This window comes from Hemiscyllium ocellatum, chromosome 43 (genome assembly GCF_020745735.1).
Source record: "Hemiscyllium ocellatum isolate sHemOce1 chromosome 43, sHemOce1.pat.X.cur, whole genome shotgun sequence".
NCBI classification, from domain to species: domain Eukaryota; kingdom Metazoa; phylum Chordata; class Chondrichthyes; order Orectolobiformes; family Hemiscylliidae; genus Hemiscyllium; species Hemiscyllium ocellatum.
Window position 1 is genome coordinate 15,102,813 of NC_083443.1, and position 26,427 is coordinate 15,129,239.

General features: G+C 44.1%; 1 protein-coding gene and 1 long non-coding RNA gene across 2 annotated transcripts; one reads left to right on the plus strand and one right to left on the minus strand.

The window, feature by feature from the left end:
- Window positions 1–5,711: 5,711 nt before the first annotated feature.
- rbp3 (retinol binding protein 3) lies at window positions 5,712–22,373 on the minus strand. Its single transcript, XM_060854320.1, has 4 exons — window positions 19,383–22,373; window positions 18,687–18,877; window positions 6,512–6,654; window positions 5,712–6,429 (listed from the first exon to the last, which is right to left on the minus strand). The coding sequence occupies exons 1-4, from the start codon at window positions 22,371–22,373 to the stop codon at window positions 6,104–6,106; spliced, it is 3,651 nt and encodes a 1,216-aa protein (XP_060710303.1). The 3' UTR covers window positions 5,712–6,103.
- Window positions 5,859–15,122, plus strand: LOC132835060 (uncharacterized). Its single transcript, XR_009647274.1, has 3 exons — window positions 5,859–7,013; window positions 13,122–13,289; window positions 14,459–15,122. It is a non-coding gene; the product is annotated as an uncharacterized LOC132835060 (long non-coding RNA).
- Window positions 22,374–26,427: the final 4,054 nt, after the last annotated feature.

Sequence of the window (26,427 nt, forward strand, 5' to 3'; positions counted from 1 at the left end):
TTTCTGCTCCTCTCCGTTTCCTGCCTAGAAGGACAAGAGTATCAGCTACATGGGAAGGCCAACAGTGCAAGGCACTGACCTCACAGGGCCACAAACTGCTGTGGCAGGGAAGGAGACTATCCTACACGGGAATATTTGACTTAGTGCCAATACCCTGCCATTCTCCCGGCGCCCTGCGCATTGCTTCCACCTAAATAGTCTGTGGCTGGGTTAACACCTTGGAAAGCGTCCCCTGACAGCGCTGATCACACACCCCGAGGACTACAGCTGTTCAGGAAGGCAGCTCACCACCACCTTCTCCAGCTGAGGGAACTGCAATAAATATTGGTGCAGCCTACCACAGCTAAATACCCCGAAGAGACAAATCCACCTGTCTGGAGAAAAATGCATTGGTTGTTCCACCCAATCACAAGTTACATCTCATGGATGAATGCAGTAATGGCTAGATTCATTAAATGCCATTTATTATACGACTATCGCACTCCAAAGCAGCCCTGAAGCCAGTTAACTATCTTTTGAACTAACCCGAGGCTAGTGACTTCAGGTTAGACCACCTGTCCCTCTAATGAGAGAGCAGGCTACCGTCTTGTAGAACATTCACCTGTTCCTCGGGTGCTGCCTGACCGACTGTGCTTTTCCAGCACCACACGTTTCGACTTTGATCTCAGTGTCTGCAGTCCCCACTCCTGTCTTGTAGGACGAAAGCGACTTTGCCTTTTAAAGTGGAATCCAAGCAAACAAACTTAATCTGAGGCAAATCAGCTTCGTAGGGAAGGAGAAATATCAAGGCAGTGAGGCGAAACAAGCTGATGGCTACACTGGTTTCCTGAAGCAAGGCAGGTTGTATTTAGGTTTGAGGCTCAGGATATGGGGTCGGCCATTTAGGACTGACTTGAGGAAAAATGTCTTCAGTGTGGAATGCCACAGATCATAGTTGAGGCTAACAGTATTGGGTGTTTTCAAGAAGGAGCTATTTGGTTCAAAGGATGTGAGGAGAATGTGGGACTGAGTTGGATGGTCAGCCATGATCATATTGAATGACAGAGTAGGCTCAAAGGGCCGAGTGGCGTATTCTGCTCCTGTTTTCTATGTAGAACCAAGTAGAGGGCACGAATAGCGATTTTAGAACGTTAGTGCAGTTTCCTGCGATCTCTTCGAACTCTCTCTGGCATTGTGAGCGTGTTCAGAAGGTATCCACAGTTCAGATAAATGACTGCAGATGCTGGAAACCGGATTCTGGATTAGTGGTGCTGGAAGAGCACAGCAGTTCAGGCAGCATCTGAGAAGCAGTAAAGTCGACGTTTCGGACAAATGCTGGCAAATGGGACTAAATTTAGTACATCTCTATGACCCAGGTAAGTGCAGTGCTGAGGGGCCGCTGTACTGTTGGGAGTGCGATCTTTCCCCCGAGCTATTAAACCTGCTTAAACCTATTAAACCTGCTTCCTCAATGCAGGTAAGAGATTTAGGAGCTCCACCCTTCGTCCCTTCTCATGTCTAGGCCTCAAACAACACGAAACTATGTCGTCCTTAACATGACTGTTTGTGGGATCTTGCTGTGTTAAGGCGAGCTGATGGTTTCCCTACAACAGCGACCCCGCCTCAAATGTGTTTCATTGGCTGCCGTACGCGTTGGGAGGATGTAAAAGGTGCTACGCAAATGCAAGTCTTTCTGCTTTAGTGAGGCAGCCTTCCGATGCGTCAGTGAGGCCTGGCCAGGGACGACAGCTTGTAGCCTCACAATAAACCCACCCAACCCTCTAGGCAACCGGGCAAGGATGGGTGTGTGTATGAGAGAGATAGAGAGAGAGAGTGTGTATGTGCGTGTGTGTCTGTCTGTGTGTCAGTGTGTGTATGTGTATATATGTCTTTGGGTGCGTGTGTGTACCTTCATCAGGAAAATGAAGACCGACATCCATTCTATTGTTATTAGGGTTTACCCAGATAATAGAAATTTTAAAAGTATATTATAGCACATTTCAGGCAAGGCAACATACACAAGGGCATTATGAAATATGACACCAAGTCACATTAGGAGAAATTGCATTGGATTTTTAAGTTCCCTCCAGCTTGAGGGAACAGCGGTTGCTGGCGGAATAGCGGGAAGATACAAAAAGGACAACCCCTCAACACACACACAGACACACAGGCACACACATACACACACAGGCACACAGACACACACTGACAAACAGACACACACAGACACACACTGACACACCCAGACACCGACACATAGACACACAGACACAGAGACACAGACTGACACACACACACACACACACACACACGTACACACACGCACCCACAGACACATATACACGCGGACACACACGCACAGACACACAGTCAGACACAGACACTCTCTCTATCTCTCACACATACACACACCCATCCTTGCCCGGTTGCCTAGAGGGTTGCGTGGGTTTATTGTGAGGCTACAAGCTGTCCTCCCTGGCCAGGCCTCACTGACGCATTGGAAGGCTGCCTCACCAAAGCAGAAAGACTTGCATTTGCGTAGCACCTTTTACATCCTCCCAACGCGTATTGCAGCCAATGAAACACATTTGAGGCGGGGTCGCTGTTGTAGGGAAACCATCAGCTCGCCTTAACACAGCAAGATCCCACAAACAGTCATGTTAAGGACGACATAGTTTGGTGTTGTTTGAGGCCGAGACGTGGGAAGGGACGAGGGGTGGAGCTCCTAAATCTCTTACCTGCATTGAGGAAGCAGGCAGGTGTGGGTTTAATAGCTCGGGGGAAAGATTGCACTCCCAACAGTACAGCGGTCCCTCAGCACTGCACTTACCTGGGTCATAGAGATGTACTAAATTTAGTCCCATTTGCCAGCATTTGTCTATATCCTTCTAAACCCTTCCTACTCATATACCCATCCATTCGTTATTTCGATGTTATAATTGTACCGGCCTCCAGTCTCTGGCAGTTCATTCCGTTTCCGAGTGCTGAAGTATTGGGAATGGGTTTTCAGCTGGGAACGTTGAACCCAGTGGAAAGAATTCTGGTACCAGTTCAGTGTAACATGGAGGCTGACGTGGCCAGTAAAATTTGAAAAAAAAGATACTGGTCATCGTGATTTACTGTCAGATGGTGGAGGGAGGCACAGAAGAGACAAAAGTTTTTGAGAAGCAATCACCGTCCATAATGATGCAAGGTAATAATACAGGACACCAAAACCAGTATCAAGAGATCTGCGCCCAGACAGGGTTGTTATCTGCCATTTGTTTTACCTGCATTCATCAGTAGCTCGATTAGTCCATGCGGTTATTGGCAAGTTAAAGAGTAGATATAACCCTGGATGACTTCACACACCTCTCCCCGCCCCCCCCCCCCCAACCACCTCAAAAATACCAAAAAATAAATTATTGCATTACCTGGGCCCTGGAAAGAACAGGGAGCAACACTCAATAGGAGCTGGGCACACAGACCAGAGCTGGTACCGAGAACACTCCACATGTTGGAAATGGACCTGCAAGTTTTATTTCTGGGGTCATAAAGCTATCCTGAAGAAGATTCCTGGAGAAGGGCTCATGCCCGAAACGTCGACTCTCCTGTTCCTTGGATGCTGCCTGACCTGCTGCGCTTTTCCAGCAACACATTTTCAGCTCTGATCTCCAGCATCTGCAGTCCTCACTTTCTCCTCATTAAGCTACCCACCTAAAGCAGAACTGGGGTCAAAGAGAACCACATTTGCAGATGCTGGTGATGTGAAAAAGAAATTGCTGGAGGAACTCAGCGAGTCTGGCAGCATCTGTGGAGAGAAAACAGCGTTTTTTCAACAAAGATCACTGCATTCAAAACACAATGCCATTTATTTTTGTTTTTCTACTCCAGAGGTTCCTGTCCAATCACTGGGCACTAAATGTTGACCAATAGGATTGCAATCTCCATGGGCATCCTCGCCAATGTTGGTAGGCGGAAAACTTTTAACAGATGGAGGGAGGAAGCAATGTTTCAAGACAACGGTGCCTCCGCTGCTAAACATCAGCAGGATTCTTTCTGTTTTTTTTTCACTTTGGATTGCCAGCACCGGCAGTTCTTTGGTTTAGTTTACCTTACAAATGGATTTTCTGGGACATGATTGAAAATCAAAGAGTCACCATCCTGACAGGAGGTCAGTATTTTTAACCAACCAAAAAGGAGCGATTCGCATCGTCCAATAGGAAAGCGGGACATGATGCAATGTTTACTGTCAGGAAGTACACAACATGCCATGTAGCATTTTCTCCCTCACATTCAAAGTAAACTAGACCTTATGTTTACACTATAACTGAATGATAACTGGATGGAGATTGCAAACTGTCGCTAGACATGTCAATTATATGGTAGACTGTTGTGTTTTTTTTCCCTATTATAAAACACAGGAAGCTATTTAAATTGAACCTTCTGTTCCCTGGGGAAAGCTATATAATTAAATCTGTTATTATTACAGTTTGCTCCGTACTGCTAGTAATTACTGCTTCAAAAACAACAAGATGTTGGAGTTTTGTCCTGCGTTTTATCTCCTGGAGGGAAGTGGTACAGTGAGTTAGAAATAGTAAAAGCATAGCGATGAGCTGGAAGCCAGGGAGCTGCTAATGGACACGACCTCAGTCCCAGGCAGGAGTCGCTTCCTGCCTTGACTCTCGGGGACAGATATAGAGAGATAGAGGGAGAGATGGATAAAAAGAGAGAGGGAGACACAGAAAGAGTAAGCGAGAAAGAGAAAGGTACAGAAATAGAGATAGAAAGGGACAGATGGAGGGAGACTTAGAGAGATTGAAATGCAGAAAGAGAGAGATAGAGGGTGAGATGGAGGGAGATGTAGAGAAATAGATACAGAGAGATATAGAGGGAGAGACAGAGAGGTATAGAGACAAAGAGAAAGGGATGGAGGCATAGATGAAGGGAAGGTTAGAGAGAGAAATAGAGGCAACGAGAGAGACACAGACAGACATATAGAGAGATGTGGAGGTGTCGGTGTTAGACTGGGGTGGACAAAAAAATTCACACCACACCAGATTACAGTCCAACAGTTCGAAATACACGTGCTGGACTATAACCCGATATTGTGTGATTTTTAACTATATAGAAAGAGATAGAGGGAGACATAGAGAGAGATATAGAGACAGAGACACAGTTAGAGGGAGTGAGAGAGAGAGAGAGAGATAGAGAGAGAGGTATATCTCCCTCCGAAAATTGGGACAGGTGGAAACTTGAATCAGGGCCCCCTGGTCTAGAGCTAGCGCCATTTCTGGCCATGCTAAAGCCACATCTTACACGTGGGTGGTTCACTTTGACAAGAGCACAGAAAGATGCAGTTCAGTGACTTTGCTTTTACCAGCTTAATAAGTGACTAAGAAGGATCAATTGTTCTAAGATTTTTCCCTAAAACTTTCAATTATAGTGGATTAAACGCGTTATTTACAACATTTATCCTGCAATTTATAATGATGTGAATTCGAGTTCCTTATATTTTGACGAACGTGTATTTTTCAGGTAAGAATTCATGGTTTGGATTCGATGTAGTATTTCAGATTGAGAATATATATGTAGTATAACAATAGAGATTAATTTAAAGATATTGAGGGTATAGATACTATTTTCAAGACATAGATACAATTTTATTAGGGCTAATATAATTAGATTTGCTTTAAGGTTAGGTATTGGCTAACACAGCAAAACATATCGACACATCAAAATGTTCCCAGTTTTAAACGATTTATTGTATTAATCGCCGATCCTCACGCCAAAATAATCTTTTCCCCCCGAAACATCGCATGATATTCCTTCATGAGAAAGCGGAATGATGAGGCAAACGAGAAGAACATGGATAGTGTATAGTCCAATGGAACACAAGGCGGACAAAGGCGTGGCCCAACTGGGTCATAACGTGTAAGGTTGGGGCTCACTGTCCTTCAATAACCCACACATTAATACTGTACACATTTGGAATTTCTGAGGCTGGTATAATGAGAATTGAGCTTCGAATGTTCGTCCATTGACAACTACATTTGAATCATTGATTTCTAATTCTCTGTGAAACCGCCATGCGTATTTGACTATGGGGGTTGTGTGTTTATACATAAACGACCCCGAAGTCACATCAGGAGGCTCCGTGGAAGTGACTTCTCAAGATATCCCTGGCTTTTTCTAGCGCCGTTTCCGCCGCTACCTCGAGGTGAGGAGTCACTCCGGTCCCTTCCCAGGACGCTCCGTCCGGGTTGGAGGATCTGACCGTCGGGATGCTCAGGTACAGCTGGGTGTCATCCACATGGTAGGTCTGCGGGGGGTGACAGCCGCCACTGGTCAGCTCCCCGACCAGCACAGCCCTCCCCAGCCTCTTCATCACGAAGACAAACTCCTCAGCCGCGCCCGAGGTGAAGTGGCTGGTGAGGAGGATTAACTGCTTTCCACTGCCATATCGCTCACCTTTATTAACAAGGGGAAAGAGAAATGTCAGCGCGACCTCAAGGCCGAGAGGCGACTTTGTAACAAAACAATATTCCAGTACCTGCTACGTGTGGAACTGTCCACAGTTCGGAGATGGTGTCAGTGGGTCTGCTGTAAACTCTATCGAGGAGAACAGGCCTTCCATCGTCAAAAAAGTAGGAACACAGGAGCGGGATGGCAGAGGTCGGTCCTCCAATGTTGTACCTACTCAGGAGAAGATGTGTTTGAATTAGTTAGACGCTGGAAAATGGAATGTGTGTTTGGGCCATTTCAACAACACTCCGACCACGCGGAGAGTGAAGGGTTGAGCCTAATTATTATCAAAGGGGACACTGTTGTTGAACGGATCTTCTGATCGAAATCAAGGCACGATGCATGAAATCTCCTTATACACAGAAACTACACCTGAACGACCCATTCTGAACTAGAGTTGTGTCTTGTGAGCCATGATTCCTGTGAAAGTGGAACTTGAAGCCGAGAGTGGTGCATCTGTGGACAGCGAAACAGGGTTAAGATCGGGACTACAACTTGAATCTTCTTTCGACCTGAAAAGTGCTGGAAATGTAACGGATTTTACTTGTTGATAAAACGGAAGGAACGAGTGGAGCAGAAGGGGGAGAGAGAGAGAGATTAAAAGTATAATTGAACAAAAGACGAAGGGAGGGATAATGGTTGAAGAGATTAAGCAAAGCAAAGGTCCAGGTTATGCAGAATAAAGATCGAATTTGCTGGAAACCTGAACAGAACAGAAAGAGCTAGAGAAATTCAGCAGTGTATGAAATTTACATGACAATATACATTGTAATTACAATTACATTGTAATTCAGCAGGTCTGGCAGGATCCGTGCAGAGAGAAACAGAGTTTATATTATGTTCAGTCAACAGTGTGTGTATATACACGCATATACAGCTCACGCATATTCACGCATATACAGCTCACCTCCTGCCAAATAGTTTATGGACTCTATATGCATTATCAGTTCACCTCCCGCCGAATAGTTTATGGACTCTATACGCATATACAGTTCACCTCCTGCCGAATAGTATATGGACTCTACACGCATATACAATTCACCTCCTGCCGAATAGTATATGGACTCTCTAGGCATACACAGTTCACCTCCTGCCAAATAGTTTATGTACTCTATAGGCATACACAGTTCACCTCCTGCCGAATAGTATATGTACTCTATAGGCATATACAGTTCACCTCCTGCCGAATAGTATATGTACTCTATAGGCATATACAGTTCACCTCCTGCCGAATAGTATATGTACTCTATACGCATATACAGTTCACCTTCTGCCGAATTTCTCCAGCGCTTTCTGTTTAAATTGCGATTCCCAGTAGTCGCAGTATTTTGCTTTCATTTGATGGAATCCTTTGGGCAGATTACGTACCCTGTACTGACTGTCCTTTGCTTCAATCATGGAGCGTTACCTCTGCCCTTAAGCAACAGAGCACACTGCTCACACCCTGGCTGCAAGTTCTCAATGTCTTGTCAGTCTAGAAATCACAGCCATGAAGTCATTTTTTTTTCCTGTAAATTTGAAAAGCATTTTGCAGATCTGGTCGAAAAATACAAGTGTGCCTCTTTTAAGGAGAGAATTAGATTAGATTTCCTAAAGTGTGGAAACAGGCCCTTCGGCCCACGACCCTCCGCAGAGTAACCCACTTCCCACTGACTAATGTACCTAACACTATGGCCAATTCACCTGGCCTGCATATTTTTGAACTGTGGGAGGAAACCGGAGCACCCAGAGGAAATCTCCGCACAATCACCCGCGGCTGAAATTGAACCTCGGTGCTGTGAGGCAACGGTGCTAACCGCTGAGCCATCCCAACCCAAGTGCTGCATTCTTCAATAGTAGTGATTTCTTAAAGTTACCAATAATCAACTTGCTCAAAATACTCCTTAAATCTTTTAACCTGAAACAAGTTTATGTGAAAAACTGAAACTTAAAATCGAGTATAATTCTAACACAGAAACTTTTGCTTCAGTTCCCAGTTTAAAGAAGTATCTTCAATTACACTTGATGGATTTGCCTTTCACCATTTTCCTCCATAACAGTGGTTCATTTCAAAATTACACAAACTGAAAAACAATATTCTGCATTAGTAATCTCCGAGCCACTTTGACCTGAAAGGGAAACTGAAATTATGAAGCATATATTTGCTCTCACTTGTGTGCAATAACCATCTTATACATTGATAATAACCAGAATACATAAAAAACCTTTGCATTTTACTCAAGTATCTCACTGAGTACTGTTTCACCTGTAACACAATGACATGAATTTACTACTTATGCAACAGCATTGGGACAGTTATCTGTACTATCTGGTGAATACATTTGTTGACGTCCATTTCATAACATTATATGACATATTACGATTCTGGACTAATACCGCAGCATGATAACAGTTAATTAATAGCTTTTATTAAAATGGGTGAAATTACTGAATTTGATTCTCATAACACCAGTAATTCACTCAGAGTTTGTTGCACAAAGTTATTTTATGAACATTGGTGTAATCAAAGTTGAAAGCAGCTTTTATAAATTACTCACAAAAACAGAAATTGCTGGAGAAACTCAGCAGGTCTGGCAGCATCTGTGGAGAGAAAGCAGTTTTGGGACTAATGACCTGTACATTGTCCATAGTCCATTCATTGCACTCAAAATGTTAACTCTGCTTCTCTCTCCACAGATGCTACTAGACCTGCTGAGTTTTTTCAGCAATTTCAGTTTTTGTTTGTTTCAGGTCTCCAGTGCCCAAAGTTCTTTGTTTTAGTTTGGTCCTTAAATTACTCATGACAAATCGTGAGGATCCACATATTAAAATAAGATTCAACATAATCAATCACAGTGAATGTCATTGTTAGAGTTCAAAGTACAATATTCACAACACTCCATGGTGTGAAACTGTGTTAAGTTCCAGTGTGACTGTTTCATCAAGGTGTAACATGCCAAGTGAAGCAGTTTCCAGTTTAGGTATCAAGCTGAAGCAGCCCATGTTTATAAAATCACGAGGGACATGGATCGGGTAAATAGGCAAGGTTTTTCACCAGGGTAGGGGAGTCTAAAACTAGATGGCATAGGTGAGAGGGAAAAGATTTAATAGGGACATGTAGGCCAACGTTTTCACAGAGAAGGTTGTGCATGTATGGACTTAGTTGCCAGAGGAAAGAGTAGAAGCAGGTACAAATACAACCTTTAAAAGACAATTGGACAGGTACATGAAAGGTTTGGAGGGATATGGGTCAAATACAGGCAAATGGAACTAGTTTAGTTTGGGAAACCCAGTCAGCATAGACAAGTTGGGCCAAAGCACAACTCTATTATTCTACGTCCATATGCAATGATAACTGGACAACATTCAGGCTTAGGTTGATAGTAACATTCATATGACATTAGCATAAGTTAGTAACCATCTTCAACAAGGGAGAATATATCATGACATCAAGTGGTAATACCATTACTGATTTTCCTATCATCAATATCCTGATGGCCTGAAATATAACTGGACTAACCATATTGATATGGTTACAAGAACAGACCAATACTTAGAAATTCTGCAGTGAGTAGTTGACCTTTTGAATCCCCATAGACTCAGGTTGTAAGTTTGCTCATTGAGCTGGAAGGTTTGTTCTCAGACGTTTCATCACCATGCTGGGTAACATCATCAGTGAGTCTCCGGTGAAGCACTGGTATACTGTCCCCCATTTTTTTATTTATATGTCTTGGTCTGTAGTGGTGAACGATATCACTTCCAGTTCTTTTTCTGAGACGTTGGTAAATGGGGTCCAAATCGATGTGTTTGTTGATCGAATTCTGATTTGAATGCCAGGCCTCGAGGAATTCCCGTGCATGTCTCTGTTTGGCCTGTCCTTGGATGGATGTGTTGTCCCAGTTGAACTGGTGTCCCTGGTTGTCTGTACGTAAGGATACTAGTAAGAGTGGGTCACGTCTTTTGGTGGCTAATTGGTGCTCATGTAGCTTAGTGGCTAGTTTTCTGCCAGTCTGTCTAATGTAATGTCTGCTGCACTCCTTGCAGGGTATTTTGTATATATAAGATACCCTGCAAGGACTGCAAAAAACATTACATCATGGTGGCAGAAAACTCGCCACCAGGATACATGAGGACCAATTAGCCACCAAAAGACATGACCCTCTCTCACTAGTATTCTTACATACAGATAAAGAAGGGCACCACTTCGACTGGGTCAACACACCCATCCTAGGACAGGCCAAAAAGAGACATTCACGGAAATTCCACAGGCATTCAAATCAGAACTCGACCAACAAACACATCGATTTGGACCCCATTTACCAACCTCTGAGAAAAAGAACTGAAAGTGATATCGCTCACCACACAGACCAAGACACATAAATTTAAAAATGGGACAGTACACCAGTGCTTCACTGGAGAATAAACCTTCCAGCTCAGCAAACAAACTTACAACCTGAACCACGACCTGAGCTACAAATCTTCACAAAAATCCCCCTCGACTGTTAATCACCACCAAGACACAAGTCAGGAGCACAATGGAGTACTTGCACCCTCTTGTTGCTGTTTTCCACTTTCTATACCAGTTATCTTTTGGAATCTCTGAATGGAATTGCCAACTTCATACAAAATAATGAACAGTTTTGTGAGCAATCGCTTTAAAGTAGACAGCAACAAACCAAGTCTATTTTATACGAAAGCAGAAATTGCTGGAGCAACTCAGCAGGTCTGGCAGCACCTGCTGAGAAAGCAGAGTTAACATTTTGAGATTGATGACCCTTCTTCAGAACTACTTTTTACTGAGTTCTTACAGCTTGCAGACATGCCTTCCATTTCATCAGCCTGGGCCTGATTTAAATTCAAATAAAGGCAAAATACCATTGATGCTGGAAATCTGAAGCAAACACAGAGAATATTGGAGAGCATTTGGCAAACAACTTGTGGAGAAAAAACAAAGGAATTAATGTTTAGCCACACTGGACTCAAAATACTACCTCTGTTTCTCTCTGCACAGATGCTGTCAGACCTGATGAGTTTCTCTAACATTCTCTGTGCTTGTTTTAGATTTGAACTCAGACTTGCAGAAAGAAAGGAACAATATCTAATTCACAGGGTAAGTCTAACTCAGGACTAAGCAATTTTCTTGACTGGCAACACAACCACGCATATACACTTCCTCCACCACCAATGTTCAGTTGCAGCAGTGTGTACCAGTGTGGGCAGCACAGTGGCACAGTGGTTAGCGTTGTTGCCTCACAGTGCCAGAGACTTGGGTTCAATCTCTGCGTCAGGTAACTGTCTGTGTGGAGTTTGCATATTCTCCCTGTGCCTGTGTGCGTTTCCTCTGGTTTCCTCCCACAGTCCAAAGATGTGCAGGTTAGGTGAATTGGCCATGCTAAATTGTCCGTAGTGTTATGTGAAGGGGTAAATGTAGGGGAGTGGGTTGCTCTTCGGAGGGTTGGTATGGACTTGTTGGGCCGAAGGGCCTGTTTCCACACTGTAAGTAATCTAATCTACAAGATGCACTGCTGAAATTCACCAAGCCTGCTTATGCAGCATCTTCCAACTGATAATAACTACCATCTAGACAAACAATGGCAGAAGGGCATGTAAATATCATCTCCAAACCATACACCATCCTGACCTGGCATTGTATCGCCATTCCTTCACAATTAGGTCAGAATCCTGGAACTCCCTCCCCAATAGGGTTATGATGATTAACCCTCCATAAAAGGTGGGGAGAAGAAGGAAAGATCAGGGAGAGGGTAGTGCATGAGGGAGATAACCTCGCACCGCGGAAAGGGAGTGGAGACAATGCAGAGTAAGGATTAAGAGGTTAAAGAAGGTAGCTCTCAAGTGCAAATAGAAATGGGCAACAAATAGCAGCCCTGCCAGACAGGCACACAACCCTCGAATGAATGAGAAAAATAACATTTAGAAATATTTTGAATCTCATTGCTCAGCTGTTACAATGGCTTGGTTTTTGCATTCCGTGGTAAAGCAATAGTGAAAACTGCTGATTCTGAAGATTTAGTGATTTCTGGTGTCCGGGGAAAAGGAACTGGATTTCTCTTCTCCTGCTTGGCAATTTAATACTAGTATCAAGTCAAGAGTATTACCAGGTGACCACATCCATTGATGTCACCAAGTAGAGTGGTACGAGGAATCATAGTTTGAAGATATTAGGAGAAAGGTATAAAGGAGACGTCAGAGGTAGGTTCTTTATACAAAGAGTTGTGAATGCATGGAATGCATTGCCAGTTGTGGTGGTGGAAACAGAGTCATTAAGGACATTTAAGTGACTGCTGGACATGCACATGGATAGCAGTGAGTTGAGGGGTGCGAAGGTTAAGTTATTATATTTTATATTAGGATTAAACCTCGGAACAACAGCATGGACCAAAGGGCCTATTCTGTGCTGTACTTTTCTATTTCTATTTCTATTTCTAGAGTAAACAAGCAACCAAACTGAAGTATATTCACCAAGAGCAAACAAGGAAGTTAAAACAGAGAATCTGCCCATTTTTAATTTACTTCTTGTAGCATAATAATTGATTATGATTGGATCAAGATAGAAAGTAAATTATCACAAGCACTTAAAAACAAATCAAAAAAGAACTGGCATGTTTTTATGACACAGAAATTTCACATTTTTTTTGCAGATAAAATTAGACTTTCAGAGCCTCTGAGTGTTCTTTAATCATGAACTGAGTGAACTGTTAAAAATGCAATTACATTGCATTGAGCAAGACGCAACTTTTAAAGGAACAAAAACAGGAATTGCTGGAGAAACTCAGCAAGTTGGCAGCCTGTGTGGAGAAAAAACAGAGGTAACATTTCAAGTCCAGTGATCCTTCCTCAGAACCCATAACCTTTAAAGCGTTTTCAGACCAGAGATAACAGCATAAGAGTGGAAGTTATCATACATTATCTAATTTCTTAGTAACGTTTGGAGAGGCCACAAAGGTGAAATCCTGCAGATCGTGGAAATCCAAACAAGTACAGAAAGTGCTGTAAAAACTCACCAGGTCTGTCAGTATCTGTGGAGAAAGAAATATTTTTGACATTTTGAGTCCAATATGACTCTTCTTTGGAACTGAAGTGATATGGAAAGTTGTTGGGTTTTATAATGTGGGAAAAGGCGGGAAGCAGAAGGAAAGGTCAGGGAGAGGTTAGTACACGAGGGAAATTACCTTGCACCATAGAAAGGGAGTGGAAACAATACAGAGTAAAGATTAAGAGCAGAATTTTGGTCAGGTTGTTGATGAATTCTAGCCAGGCTGGTCAAATAGAAGCTAAGAGACGTGGACTATCATTGTGCACAGAGTTTATTGACTATATGAGTTCAGAACCTTTCTCCCCAAGTCCCAGCTATTTCTTCTGTATATATCTAGATATCAATTCATGGCTATCACATGATTTCATTCTAACCTAAATTACTTTTTACATTAACACAGTTCTGAAAACATTAAACTGAGAGGAGTGGGTGATGTGAGTGACAGGGAAGGAAATATTCCCGTATCACTGCTCACAATGCAGTCCCTTCTGTTTTGAAGATATTGGGTAGATTGGGTAACCACTTTATGAAACATCTCCACTCTGTTTGCAAATGTGACCATAACCTTTGAGATGCTTGTCATTTCAATACAAGATCCGCTGCAGTATTCCAGCAAAGCCCAATGCATGTTGGAGAAATTAGTATCTCACTTTTTGGGTACTTTACAGCCTTTTTAGACTTAACACTGAATTCAACAACAAACCCTATCCACTATTTGGATTTCACTCCCCCCACTACATCCTCCAGTTTTGTTTTTGGCAGGATGGATCTATAACCTTCTGAATGGCTAAGCTTTATCCCTTGTGCACAGCCAATGCCATTTTTTTTGTGACATCTTTAATGGCTAATCTTCTTGGCTTTTTAATCTTTCTTTCAATTCCATTTACTACTCTATACCTTTACTCTCAGTCTAAAACCTATCACTTTTTCTTATTTCTTCAGCTTTGAAGAAGAGTGATATTGGACTGAAAAGATTAACTGTTTCGTTCTCTCTGGATGCTGCCAGACGTGCTGAAGTTTTTCGGCACTCCACGCTGCTCTTGGCTCAACAACACACTTTCTGGAGGAGTACAGAGTCGGTGACTGAAATCACTATGCCTTCCTACAGCTTTGGTATCATTACAAGCATTAAATGTGGGTCATCAATTATTGTATTTTTGTCATGCTTTATTTCATGAGATCTATTGAAAGCTGAATGTCAGAGCATCTTGAAACATTCCTGTCATTTATGAGCCCAAAACCTGTCAGTCATAGTCAGTGTTTTCCTTTTTGCCATTATGAATGGTGTAATTGTCTGCGTGCTCATGTAGCTGTAACATTAAAAGATATTATTTGTTAGCAGTGCGGCTAAGTGGGAAAATATTTGTATTATATAATCAAGGCAAGTTTGATCAAGGCAAGTTACAGATCAGCCACAAATTTGTTGCTTACATCCATATATCATTTAAGTATGAGCTGGGAACTTGTAAATGTGAACAGCACATTTCCCTTGGTTAAACTATGAATTATAGTGTATTTCTGAAGGAACAAGTAAAATGGTGCTCCGGTTTCCTCCCACAGTCCAAAGATGTGCAGGTCAGGTGAATTGGCCATGCTAAGTGTTAGTTAAGGGGCAAATGTAGGGGTAGGGGTATGGGTGGGTTTCGCTTCGGCGGGTCGGTGTGGACTTGTTGGGCTGAAGGGCCTGTTTCCACACTGTAAGTAATCTAATCTAATCTAATTATGGTAAGTACTGACTCAGCACCATTTCCTATATTTGGTTTTCTTTCTTTATTAGGGGTTCTTTTACATTCTGCCTATAAGATGAATCCAATATCGAATTCAATTTCATAGAGAATTTGATTACAATGTAATTAAATAAAGCCTGGTTTTGGAATTAGGCCTCACTTTGTCACTGAAATAAGTTGAGATTCCCTTTAGTCGCTGACTTCACTCCAGTAAACTTTGTGTCTTTTTTATCCTCACCTCTGAGTTACATCACAAATGGTGGTTTGAATGTGATACACAAAGCAGGTTTACACAAATCCTAAATTTTTAATGTGAATGCACAGCAAAATTGCAAAGTTTAAATGCTGTCTAATCCTCAGGTGTGTCACTTAACAGCCAATATTCTGGAATACTCCAAAGGGGATTGCTTAGCTTCCAATCTGCCCTTTATGATTTCAGGCCCAAAAGCAAAACTCAAATATTCGACTTTAACTCAGCTGGTTAGGGTCAAAAAACAAAAATAATGGTAAGTAGAATAAATACATTAGAAGAAACTACAATGATGTTGAAAAACACATTGAAAAAACTGCGGATGCTAGAACTCAGAAATAAAAACAGAAATTGCTGTAAAAACTCAAGCAGTTCTGGAAGCAGCTGTGGAGAGAAATCAGAGTTAATGTTTCAGGCCCCGTGACTCTTCTTCAGAATACTGGTACTGATGTAAATGGTGCCACACTGCAACAAGTTGATATGTTTGCCACTCTACAGCAAACAATAATCGTGGATGGAAGGTGTGAAGTAAGAGTTATCAGAAGGATCATTATGAAGGTGTAGGTATTGAACTGTACCTTTAAGAGAGAGTGAAAGCATAGAGTGTGCTGAACAATTAAAAAATGTAACATTTGGTTGTGAAACAAATAGCTGGAGCTACTTTGCCATGGTACACAACAAATTCAAATTTGGCCAATCAATTTAAATTATGCCCCAAGATACCAAAATCCAATCGAATCTGAATTTTAATGTTTTGGATGACATAAAAACAATGAGATGGTCTGATGTTTTGGGGCATATAAAAATCGGGTACTTTGAACAGTTAGCCAGAACGACAAAAAGCACCAATGAAGATATGACCTGCGGAGCTTCTCTCTGAAAGGTATCATTTCATATGAAATTTGTGAAGCAGAATATCGAAGAAAAGGCCAGGAAAGTACAGACAAATATACCCAGGCAACAGCGACAATTGGCTGGTTTTGAAATTTGATTTTTTTTTGTAAACTTAATTGGGCGGGGTAGCATTTATTGGATCACTATATTGTTGTAGAGTCGAGGGGAGATAAATTGATCCAAAGAGGATTGCTGTGTAGACAGTTGTTTAACGTTTCTCTGTTTTTTGGAATTAAAGAATAAATTGTTAAAGTTTTTCTTTAAATAGAAGGATTTTTGTAGTTCTTGGTCACTTATATTTTAACAGATTATGAGGCGAGGTGAGCTTTCCTGTGTGCATGGTTTAAATTAGCAGAAGGGTCTACCTTTCATAACAGGGACAAGATAGCCAGAGTAATTTTGTGAAGGTGAGAGGTGTGCTAACATCAAGAAAACTCAAGCCTGTAACAAGGAAAACCTCATAAGGTGCTGCATTCTATCCACTTCCCTGTATACCTGGACACTGGAAAATAAAGCTTCAACATTTCAAAGAAATCTTAACATATAATAAAAAAAAAGTTATACTCAGACTGTAAAAGAAATAAAGAAGTGCTGGAAATTGCAGAGGTAAAAAGAACTTTAAAAAGTGACGTCCTGAAAAGATATTTGGGTCCTTTGGTGAGAGCTGTAAAGATCTCCTCTAGAGGGCAGCGTAGAGGGCAGCTGAGAGAGACTTGATCTAGGCCTGGTTGGAGAATGCCACAGAGTGGTTGTAGAGCAGTGACAGTGGACGTGTGAGGATGTGGCACAACAGATGACTGTGACAAACTGTGACAGCAGGTCTCCAGGCAGGAGTGGCTACAATCTCTGGAGGGCTGTAGTATGCATGCCTTTAATTAGTGCCACGAGGGGAGCCTGTATTTATCTGAGAGGTGGGTATGGGATATCACAAAATCATGGAATAATATGCCACAGAGAGAGCACATTCTGACCATGTTGTCTGTGCCAGATCTTGGATAGATCCCTCAAATTAGTACCAATGCTAATTCAACCTGGTTGGCTTGGGGTAAAGCCAGGTAGCAAGATGTCTTTGGTAGAACAGAATGTGGCAGCAAGAGCTTTGATGGGTTTTGCAGTGTATTTGTTTTTTTGGATTATGCTTGGCACTTGATGTATCATGTCACAGAAGGGATTTGAACAAGGGGTCAGATTTTAAGTTAAGATTTTTTATTTCATGCTAAAATAAGGAACAAGCAAACCTGTGAATGGTTTGCTAAACTCTGAAAAGGACATAAGGGGCAACATTTTCACACAGAGGATGGTGTGTGAATGGAATGAGCTGCCAGAGGAAGTAGTGGAGGCTGGTACAATTACAGCATTTAAAAGGCATTTGGATAGGAAAGATTTAGAGGGATATGGGCTAGGTACTGGCAAATGGGGCTAGATTAATTTAGGATATCTGGTTGGCATGGATGAGTTGGACCGAAGGGTATGTTTCTGTGATGAACGACTCTACGACTATTCAAGGAGTGGCACGGTGGCTCAGTGGTTAGCACTGCTGCCTCACAGCACCAGGGTCCCAGGTTCGATTCCAACCTTGGGTGACTACGTGTGTTGAGTTTGCACATTCTCCCCGTGTCTGCGTGGGTTTCCTCCGGGTGCTCTGGTTTCCTCCCACAGTCTAAAGATGTGCAAGCCAGGTGGATTGGCCGTGCTAAATTGCCCATAGTGTTAGGCGCATTAGTCAGAGGGAAATGGGTCTGGGTGGGTTACTGTTTGGAGGGTCAGTGTGGACTAGTTGGGCTGAAGGGCCTGCCTCCACACTGTAGGGAAGCTAATCTAATCTAATCAAGTGCTTAGCTGACTCTAAGACAATGATAATGAGATGGTACCAGGCTGTAGAAAGCATGTAGTTCTGCACAATGAGAACATTAGTGGGTGGCACAGTGGTTAGCGCTGCTGCCTCACAGCGCCTGAGACCCGGGTTCAATTCCCGACTTAGGCGACTGACTGTGTGGAGTTTGCACGTTCTCCCCGTGTCTGCGTGGGTTTCCTCCGGGTGCTCCAGTTTCCTCCCACAGTCCAAAGATGTGCGGGTCAGGTGAATTGGCCATGCTAAATTGCCCATAGTGTTAGGTAAGGGGTAAATGTAGGGGTACGGCGGGGAGGGGTTGCGCTTCGGCGGGTCAGTGTGGATTTGTTGGGCCAAAGGGCCTGTTTCCACACTGTAAGTAATCTAATCTAATCTCTCAAGTAGTTCAAGGCAGTCAGACCACTGTGGCTCAGTCATGTTACCAGCCAGTCTCTCACACAATCTTACCTAAGATCCACAATAAGTGCAGTAGTGTTTGCAATCTTATTCCAGACGTGGTGCACCATGAGATCTGACATCTGGGTGATGTGCTCCAGGTCGCTGAACATGTCGAATCGGAGGTAGCCGACAGTGTTATCAAACACCTTTGTTTGGAAAGAAAATTTGATGAGGTCCTCAAACATCTCGGGGGGAGGAATCTGGCAGAGAGCAGAGTCACAATTAATACAAAATCCATTACGTTATTTTCTTCAATCACAGCATGCTTTCCTTCAGGATCTTATGTTGCTCAAAAAAGGGTCTTGTGGTGCCGTGGTAGTGTTCCTACCTGTAGACTAGAACATCTGTGTTGAAATTCCACCCCAGAGGTTTGTGGCAACAGGATAATTAAACATTGTCTTTTTATGGGGCTCTTGTAGAACAGTGGTGCTATCTCTAGATACGAAGGTTAGAGTTTCAAGTCACCATAGAATCACCATAGAATCCCTACAGTGTGGAAACAGACCCTACAAGTCCACACCGACCCTCCGAAGAGTCAAACCCCATTCCCCAACTCTATTAATTACATTTACCCATAACTAACATATCCCTGAACACTATGGACAATTTAGCACGGCGAATTCACCCAGCCCTATCCCTCCCTGCCCTATCAACATTAATATTAGGATAACCGAGAACAGTTCTGACTTGTAGAGGTGAACCTACCGGCATTGGCACCACTCCGGGAATGTGGTCCTTTCTGTTCTCCGGGATATGTGCCACCCTGAGGTGCTTGTCGCCGGAGAGCTGGTGAAGGTGCTCGGACAGTTTCAGAGCCAGCTCGACCTCCGAGTTGATGCCGCTGTACTGGTCCTGGCTGAGGAGGTGGGTGAGGTGCTCAGCCACCGATGCCCCGCCTTCAGCTGAGGCGTAGTTGGCAGCCACCAGCTCCCCAGCCGTGCGGACGATCCCGGGGATTTTGGCACGGAGTCTGACAATGCTGAGGGCTACCTGCAGGGCTTCGCTGGCTTGGACGGGGACATGGGGCTCAGCCCCGGAAACACTCCAAACCTTGCCGGAGACGCTGCTGAGTACCACCTGGTTGGGGATAGCCATGTAGAGGTCACTGTGTGCCATCCTGTAGGTGCCAATTGACAAGGCCCCGCCAATGGTTGGCTCCCCAATGACTGTCGCCCTCTTCAAATCCATCATGGCCCTGGTGAATGTCTCTGCCGCTGAGCCTGTGATGTGGCTGGTTAAGATGTAGATGTCCTTCTCGGGGGAATACCTTTGCCCCAAGACCTTGGGCATGGTCCATATCTGCGTATGGGTGGAGGAGGGCTGGTCAAACACTGTGTAGAGGTGATGCAGAGGCTGGGGCGCGAAGAAGTAAGAACACAGAATGGGGATGGCAGTGGAATAGCCGCCAACGTTGTACCTCATGTCAATGACCAGGCTCTCAGTGTCTACCAGCTTGTTCCACACTTGCTCCAACAACTGAGGCCCAATGACCCTGATGGTGTCAGCCCCTGCCATGAGGTCGAAGCGCAGGTAGCCCACATTGCCAGGCAGCACCTCCACCTTGAACAGGGCACGGAGGATGCCTCCCAGTTCTTCCGGCGATGGGATGCTCTCGGGTGCTTCCTCTGGGGGCTCGGGTGCCGACATGCTGCAAAACACTTGGAGCCGGTGGTCGGCCGCTGCCTCCTTCAGGTCACGGGTCAACTGCGAGGCCAGCGACTCACTGTCCACCACCGAGTGGTACCACCCTGCCAGCCGCTTGGCGTGGAGCACCGAGCTGACCTGGGCTGCTACCTCTGGCATGGCATAGTGGGTATTGAGCAGGTTGGCCGCCTCCTCGACCAGCTCAACGAGGTTGGCGTGGAAGGTCATCACCTCCTTGGTCTTCTCAAGAGCCTCCTCTGCTAACACAATGGCATCGGGCACCACACCACCACCCAGCCAATACTCGCCATTGTTATCCAAGAAGTTGAGGAACGGGATGGTGATGACGAGGTTGGTTTCTCCAATTGGGAAGGACCGGGAGTGGTGCAGGGTCCCAGATGTGATCTCTCCAATCACAGTGGCCCGTTTGAGGGACTGCATCAAGTAGGCAAACTCTTCAGCAGCAGAGGCAGTGCGGTGGCTGGTCAACACGTAGACACCCCTCTCTGAGCCATAGATGCTCCCCTTCGGGGCTGGGAGTGTCGAGAACTCTTGGCTGGTGTTACTCAGCCGGTTATACACTGTATAGAAAAGGACGGGGGGGCCCTGTTCTTGGAAAGGGGACAGCAGCAGGGAAATGGCATCCGAAGGACCACCCGTGTTGAAGCGAAGGTCAACTATCATGGCACTGGTGTCCTTCAGGGGTACCCACACCTTGTCCTCCAGGTACGGGCCGAGTAGAGGCATCAGGGCACTGCCTGGGAACTGGTCGAATCGCAGGTAACCAATGTTGCCTGGCAGGATGTCCACCCGGAACATGGAGCCCAGTAGGTGTAACAGGGAGCTGGCATCGCTCGCTAGGTCCACCGAAGGGCTGGGCGCCAGGGCTCGGGGTGGCACTGAACTCACCCTAATGGTCAACCTTGGGTCCTCACAGATGGCCTGCAGCTCGCAGTTGAGCTTGGCTGCCAGGTCTTGCTCAGAAATCACTGCCGAGGCGGTCAGTTTGGAAATTCGGCGCACCAGGGAGGGGACGTGGTCCACAAAGGTGTAGTAGCTGCGCAGCAAATCGGATATCCTGGCAATCACACCGGGCACTGCCTTCCTGATGGCTAGGATTGAGGTGGCTTTCTCCAGTGCTCTATCAGCACTGACCAGCACCACTGGGAAAACCCCATTCACCTCCCAGCTTTGGCCAGTGATGGGGCTGATGGACCTTGAGAGGGGGACAGTGATGAAGAAATCTGAGGTGCCAATGCGGAACTTCTGGACATTGAGTGAGCCGCCCGCAGTCCTCTCGCCCACCAGAAGAGCCCGGTCCAAGTGCTTCAGAATGTAAGCCACATCCTCTGGCACCCCTCGGGTGTTGCTGCTGACCAGCACCAACAGGTCCTTGTCCTGGCTATACCGCTCCCCCAGGACACTGGGCAGTGTCCAGAGCTCCATGGTGGAATTGGAGGGCCGGTTGTAGACAGAGTCGATGTGGATTGGATTGCTAGCCTCACAGAAATAGGAGATGAGAAAGGGGACCCCAGAGATATTTCCACTTTCACTGTATCTCAGGTCCAGGATGAGGGCGTCGGTGCTCACAATGTGGTCCCAAATGCTCTCCACCAAAATGGGACCAAGCTCTTTGACCATCTCCGCCCCGACGATGTGGTCAATCCGCAAGTAGCCCACGTTGTTGTCCAAGATCTCAAACTTGACAGAGCTCTGCACCAACTGGAGACGCATCTCGGGGCTGAGGGGAGGGAGGGGCGCTGGGTCCTGGATGGAGGTGCCGGGCTCGTAGGAGATTCGCAACCGAGGGTCATTCAAAGCCCCCTGGACCCCCGCCGTCAACACCGCAGCCAGCGTGTGCGGCTCGCTGACATGTAGGATCTCCTCACTCTGGTTGGCCTGCCGGATGGCCTCTTTCATACCGGCCAGATTTTCCGGGAAGCAGTAATTTTCCAGCAAGACTTCAGCCATGTCCAACATCGTTGTGGATTGGAACATCTTAGCACTGGGCACCCAGCTCACAAGTATAACCACCAACCAAAGTCTTGACATTCCTGCCATACTTCTTAATGAGCTGTTTCTCCCTGCAAAACCAAAACATAAAACACCCCGGTCTATCGGTAATGGAGACTCAACGTTACCTTCCTTGCTGTCACTCTGAAATGAAAGGCAGGCAGCAAGGCAATACTAAACCCCAAGAGACAGGATCAGCCAGATTACACGTACTCAGCGGTGCTGAAAGTTTAATCTCCTTAGGTGACCTGCCTAAGCAAAGCACTGACTATAAATAATAAAACAAATACTCAAAATATAAGATATAAAACAGAAAAGCTGCAGGATGCTGAAGGTCTGAAACAGAAATTGCTGGAGAAACTCAGCAACTCTGGCAGCACTGTGGGCAGAGAAACAGAGTTAAACCTTCTGGGTCCAGTGACCCCTTTTCAAGGATCTCTTTCCTCTCTCCACAATTGTTGCCAGACCTGCTGAGTGTCTCCAGCACTTCCTGTTTTTGTTTTTTTTTCTGGAAAATCTGTATTGGGGTTGCTGACTGACCAAATTTATGAGTTAGGGGCTTAATTATTTAGGCCATAAGACATAGGAGCAGAAATTAGGCCATTCAGCCCATCTCCTTTGCCATTCAATCACGGCTGATGAGTTTCTCAATCCCATTCCCCAGCTTTTCCCCTGTACCCCTTGAACCCCTTGATAGTCAAGAACCTATCCATCCTCGTCTTAAATATACCTAATGATCTCGCCTCCTGTGGCAGTGAATTCCACAGATTCACCACTCCCTGGTTGACAAGTTTCTCCTTATCTCTGTGTTTGACGTGAGATTCTCTTCAGCATTGGTGAATATTGATGCAAGTCCAGTGTGCTCATTAGGGATCAATACATAACTGTTCACTTGGGGCCTCAGTTAACGACAGTGTAAAACGCGCGAGTCTCCCATCCAATACTGTTTTGACCTTGTGACCTCTCTTCAGCCTCTGTCCGCGTTGTCCACGCAGATCCCAAATGTTCCCCAACGGTATTAGGTAAATGAAATCTGGCGTGACTCTAATCCTTAGCAAATAGGTGATTAACTTTTTAAACACGGCCCAGCAACATATGGCTGTGTCTTCCTATCAGCCACAGCCAATTGGAGGCGTTTGTTTCACAACACCACTGATGCTCAAGCTATTTATCGCTTTAGCCTGGGTCAGTGTCACCACAGGGAGACACTTTGAGATTGAGCTCCATTTGTAAACATTTCCTAACCCTTTCACGCCTCTGGAGCAGGTGGGACTTGAACTGGGCTCAGAGGTGATGACACTACCACTGCACCACAACAGCCCTCCCAATTGTTGTTCTATAGGAAGCTTTCAATCAGAAAAAAACATTAATCGACTATTGAGCGTCAACGCTGAGTAGGAATTCAGGCAAAATGATGGTTCTAAATGTATTTCAATTTTTTTAAAGAAAAGATTGCTTCCAGTTTCATTTCTTTTCATTGATTAGACGAGTCTACATTTAAAAACGTCTCCCGGAATGTGGGAGGTGATTGCAACAGGATTGAGATTGCAAACTAATTCATTCCCTCCCTCAGGAACTTGGAAACGGATTCGGTGAGATTTAGTCCAAACAGGGGCAAGGTTCAGTTTAGGGTGAAGTGAGGACTGCAGATGCTGGAGATCAGAGCTGAAAAATGTGTTGCTGGAAAAGCGCAGCAGGTCAGGCAGCATCCAAGGAGCAGGAGAATCGACGTTTCGGGCATGAGCCCTTCTTCAGGAAGGGTTCAGTTTAACCCATCACAATGTATTCTGTTCAGGCAGAGAACACTGGAGAAACTCAGCAGGTCTGGCAACAGTTGTGCAGAGAGAAACAGAGTTAAGATTTCGACTGCGGTATAAGAACCCGTTTGATTCTGAATTCCAGCTGTATTTTGATTTCATTTGCGTTTGGGAAGAGTTGGTCCTGGGGGATATATTTAAAGAAAAAGACATTCTATGTTTTTCAATGTAGTTTTAAATGTGTAAATCGTTACATTCTGTGAACTCCTTAAAGTTCCTAACTTAGTGCAGAAGGGGGAAGATTCCAAAATCAACGAAATTTGGATTTTTCTCTCAGGCAGTCGAAGGATTTACTTCGGTTTTGGTTCCAGATGGCTTCACAATCTCGACTCATGCCTCAATGTTTCTTTTGAGAGAGGGCGAGCACTAGTCGCGGCTGACAGAGGTTGAAGGAGTTTCATCAGAAAATCGCGGGTCACTTTTTGAACCTTTCGCTTCATGGGACCGTTTTAGTCTAAGTTAGAACGTGAAGGGAACCAACGACTTACCTCCAGAGACACTGAATCTCATTATCGGTTGTACACCTCCCCATCTCCTTCCAAGATGAAAAGCCTAATTTATAAAAAGATCCCTTAAAACAAACAAAACAAAACCTGCTCCGTATCTTTGCTCAATCAATCTGACAGTCTGGTAAAATGCGATGCTCAGCTAAGTGTCATTGTACAGTACTGGAGATGGTTATAAACCCCGTCTTTAAATGATCACACTGTCTCATATGTTTTAAATAAAATGAGGTGAATGCATATACCCCGTGTGCCATCACGTTCACTTTTTAATATAAAGTACCATTCCATTTGTTATAAATAATTATAACACTGTATTGACTGTTTATCCTGATATTGGATTATTTTGAAGGAAACCATTTTAAAAGAGACAAGACAACTTATAGGAACACAGTCCCTTCTTTCTCATTCTAAACATTTCATGATACACTGATTTCTAGTTGTACAATATTTGGCATTATTGGGTGTGAAGCTGGGTTTATCATGACCCTGCTTTCGTAGGAATAAAAACAATCGCTGATATATATATGTACGTTTTATTTCATATCTGATCAGACAAAATGAGAAACCTTTCCCTGGATCTCATTCCCACTTTCCCTGGATCACCACAGGATGGCGCTGGTGCCACTGTCTTGGCAGTTCTCTGTTAATACTGCTGACACTGGTCAGAGGATAACTTTGGAAACATACGGTCACTTAATTCTGTAAAGTACTGCAGAGATATACTTTTTAAAAAATCATTACTGACAACGCGTGAATATTGCAACGCTAAAATGAAACAAAGAACTACAAATGCGGAAGCTTTGAAACAAAAACAAATTGCTGGAGAAACTCAGTAGGGTCGGTCAGCACCTGTGCAGAGAAAACATTGCAATATTTATACATTCTGCGTGAAAAATCTATATTTTGGTCATTTTACTTCGACGTTACAAATTTCAACAGTATTCATCAGCACCTGAAACATTTTTAGAGATGTAATTGCAATAACTTGAACGTAACTTACACATTACCTCACTTGATATTTCCCCTTTCTGCCCTTTCAATTTACAAATTTCATTTGGCCCAGAGATTATCCAGGCTTCTGCTACTTAAACCGTGTAGGGAAACAGTTGTGAGTGATGATTACAATCATAGCAGCTTGTCCTGACTCCAGTATCACTAATTTTGATGGAAACACAGGGTAATATTTATTAATGCAGACAAATACACAATGAAAACTAAATGCATTTGGGTATTTTTGTCAGTATAATTGTGAAAGCTCAGACATGTTTTATTGTTTGTAATTATAGGACACAAAGAGTAAAATCGCTCTCCTAACTTGGCTTTAATACTGATCTCATAACTTTATAGTGTTTATGATAATGGTTTTTACTGAGCCTATTTTTGGTAATGGAGCTGGGAAAATAGCAATGTCGCTACACAATTCAACAGCAAGGTGCATTTATAAGGCACTTTTAATGTCATAACATGTCCCATTGAGGGAGAAATAGTGGTGTAGTGCTAATACCTCTGGGCTAGTAATCCAGAGGCTTATGTTAGTGATCAGCTTCATATCCCACCATGGCAGGAGTTGGAAATACATTTGATTTACAGAAAGCTGGAACATAAAGCTAATCTCTGCACTAGCAACCATGAAATCATCTTTAATTGTTGTGCTAACCCATCTATTTCACTACTGTCTTTCAGAGAAGAAAATCTACCATCCTTACCTGGTCTGGCTTACATGTGACTCCAGACCCACACTTAACTTCACTCAAGATCACACTTTCTGAA

Bases quoted from the DNA above. Each gene is read 5' to 3' on its own strand.
- rbp3 (XM_060854320.1), bottom strand. From the start codon at position 22,373: ATGTCAAGACTTTGGTTGGTGGTTATACTTGTGAGCTGGGTGCCCAGT. The intron at 18,878-19,382 runs GTAGGTTCACCT...GCTCTCTGCCAG, and splicing joins CCGGAGTGGTGCCAATGCCG to ATTCCTCCCCCCGAGATGTT. The intron at 6,430-6,511 runs GTACTGGAATAT...TTGTTAATAAAG, and splicing joins GACAGTTCCACACGTAGCAG to GTGAGCGATATGGCAGTGGA.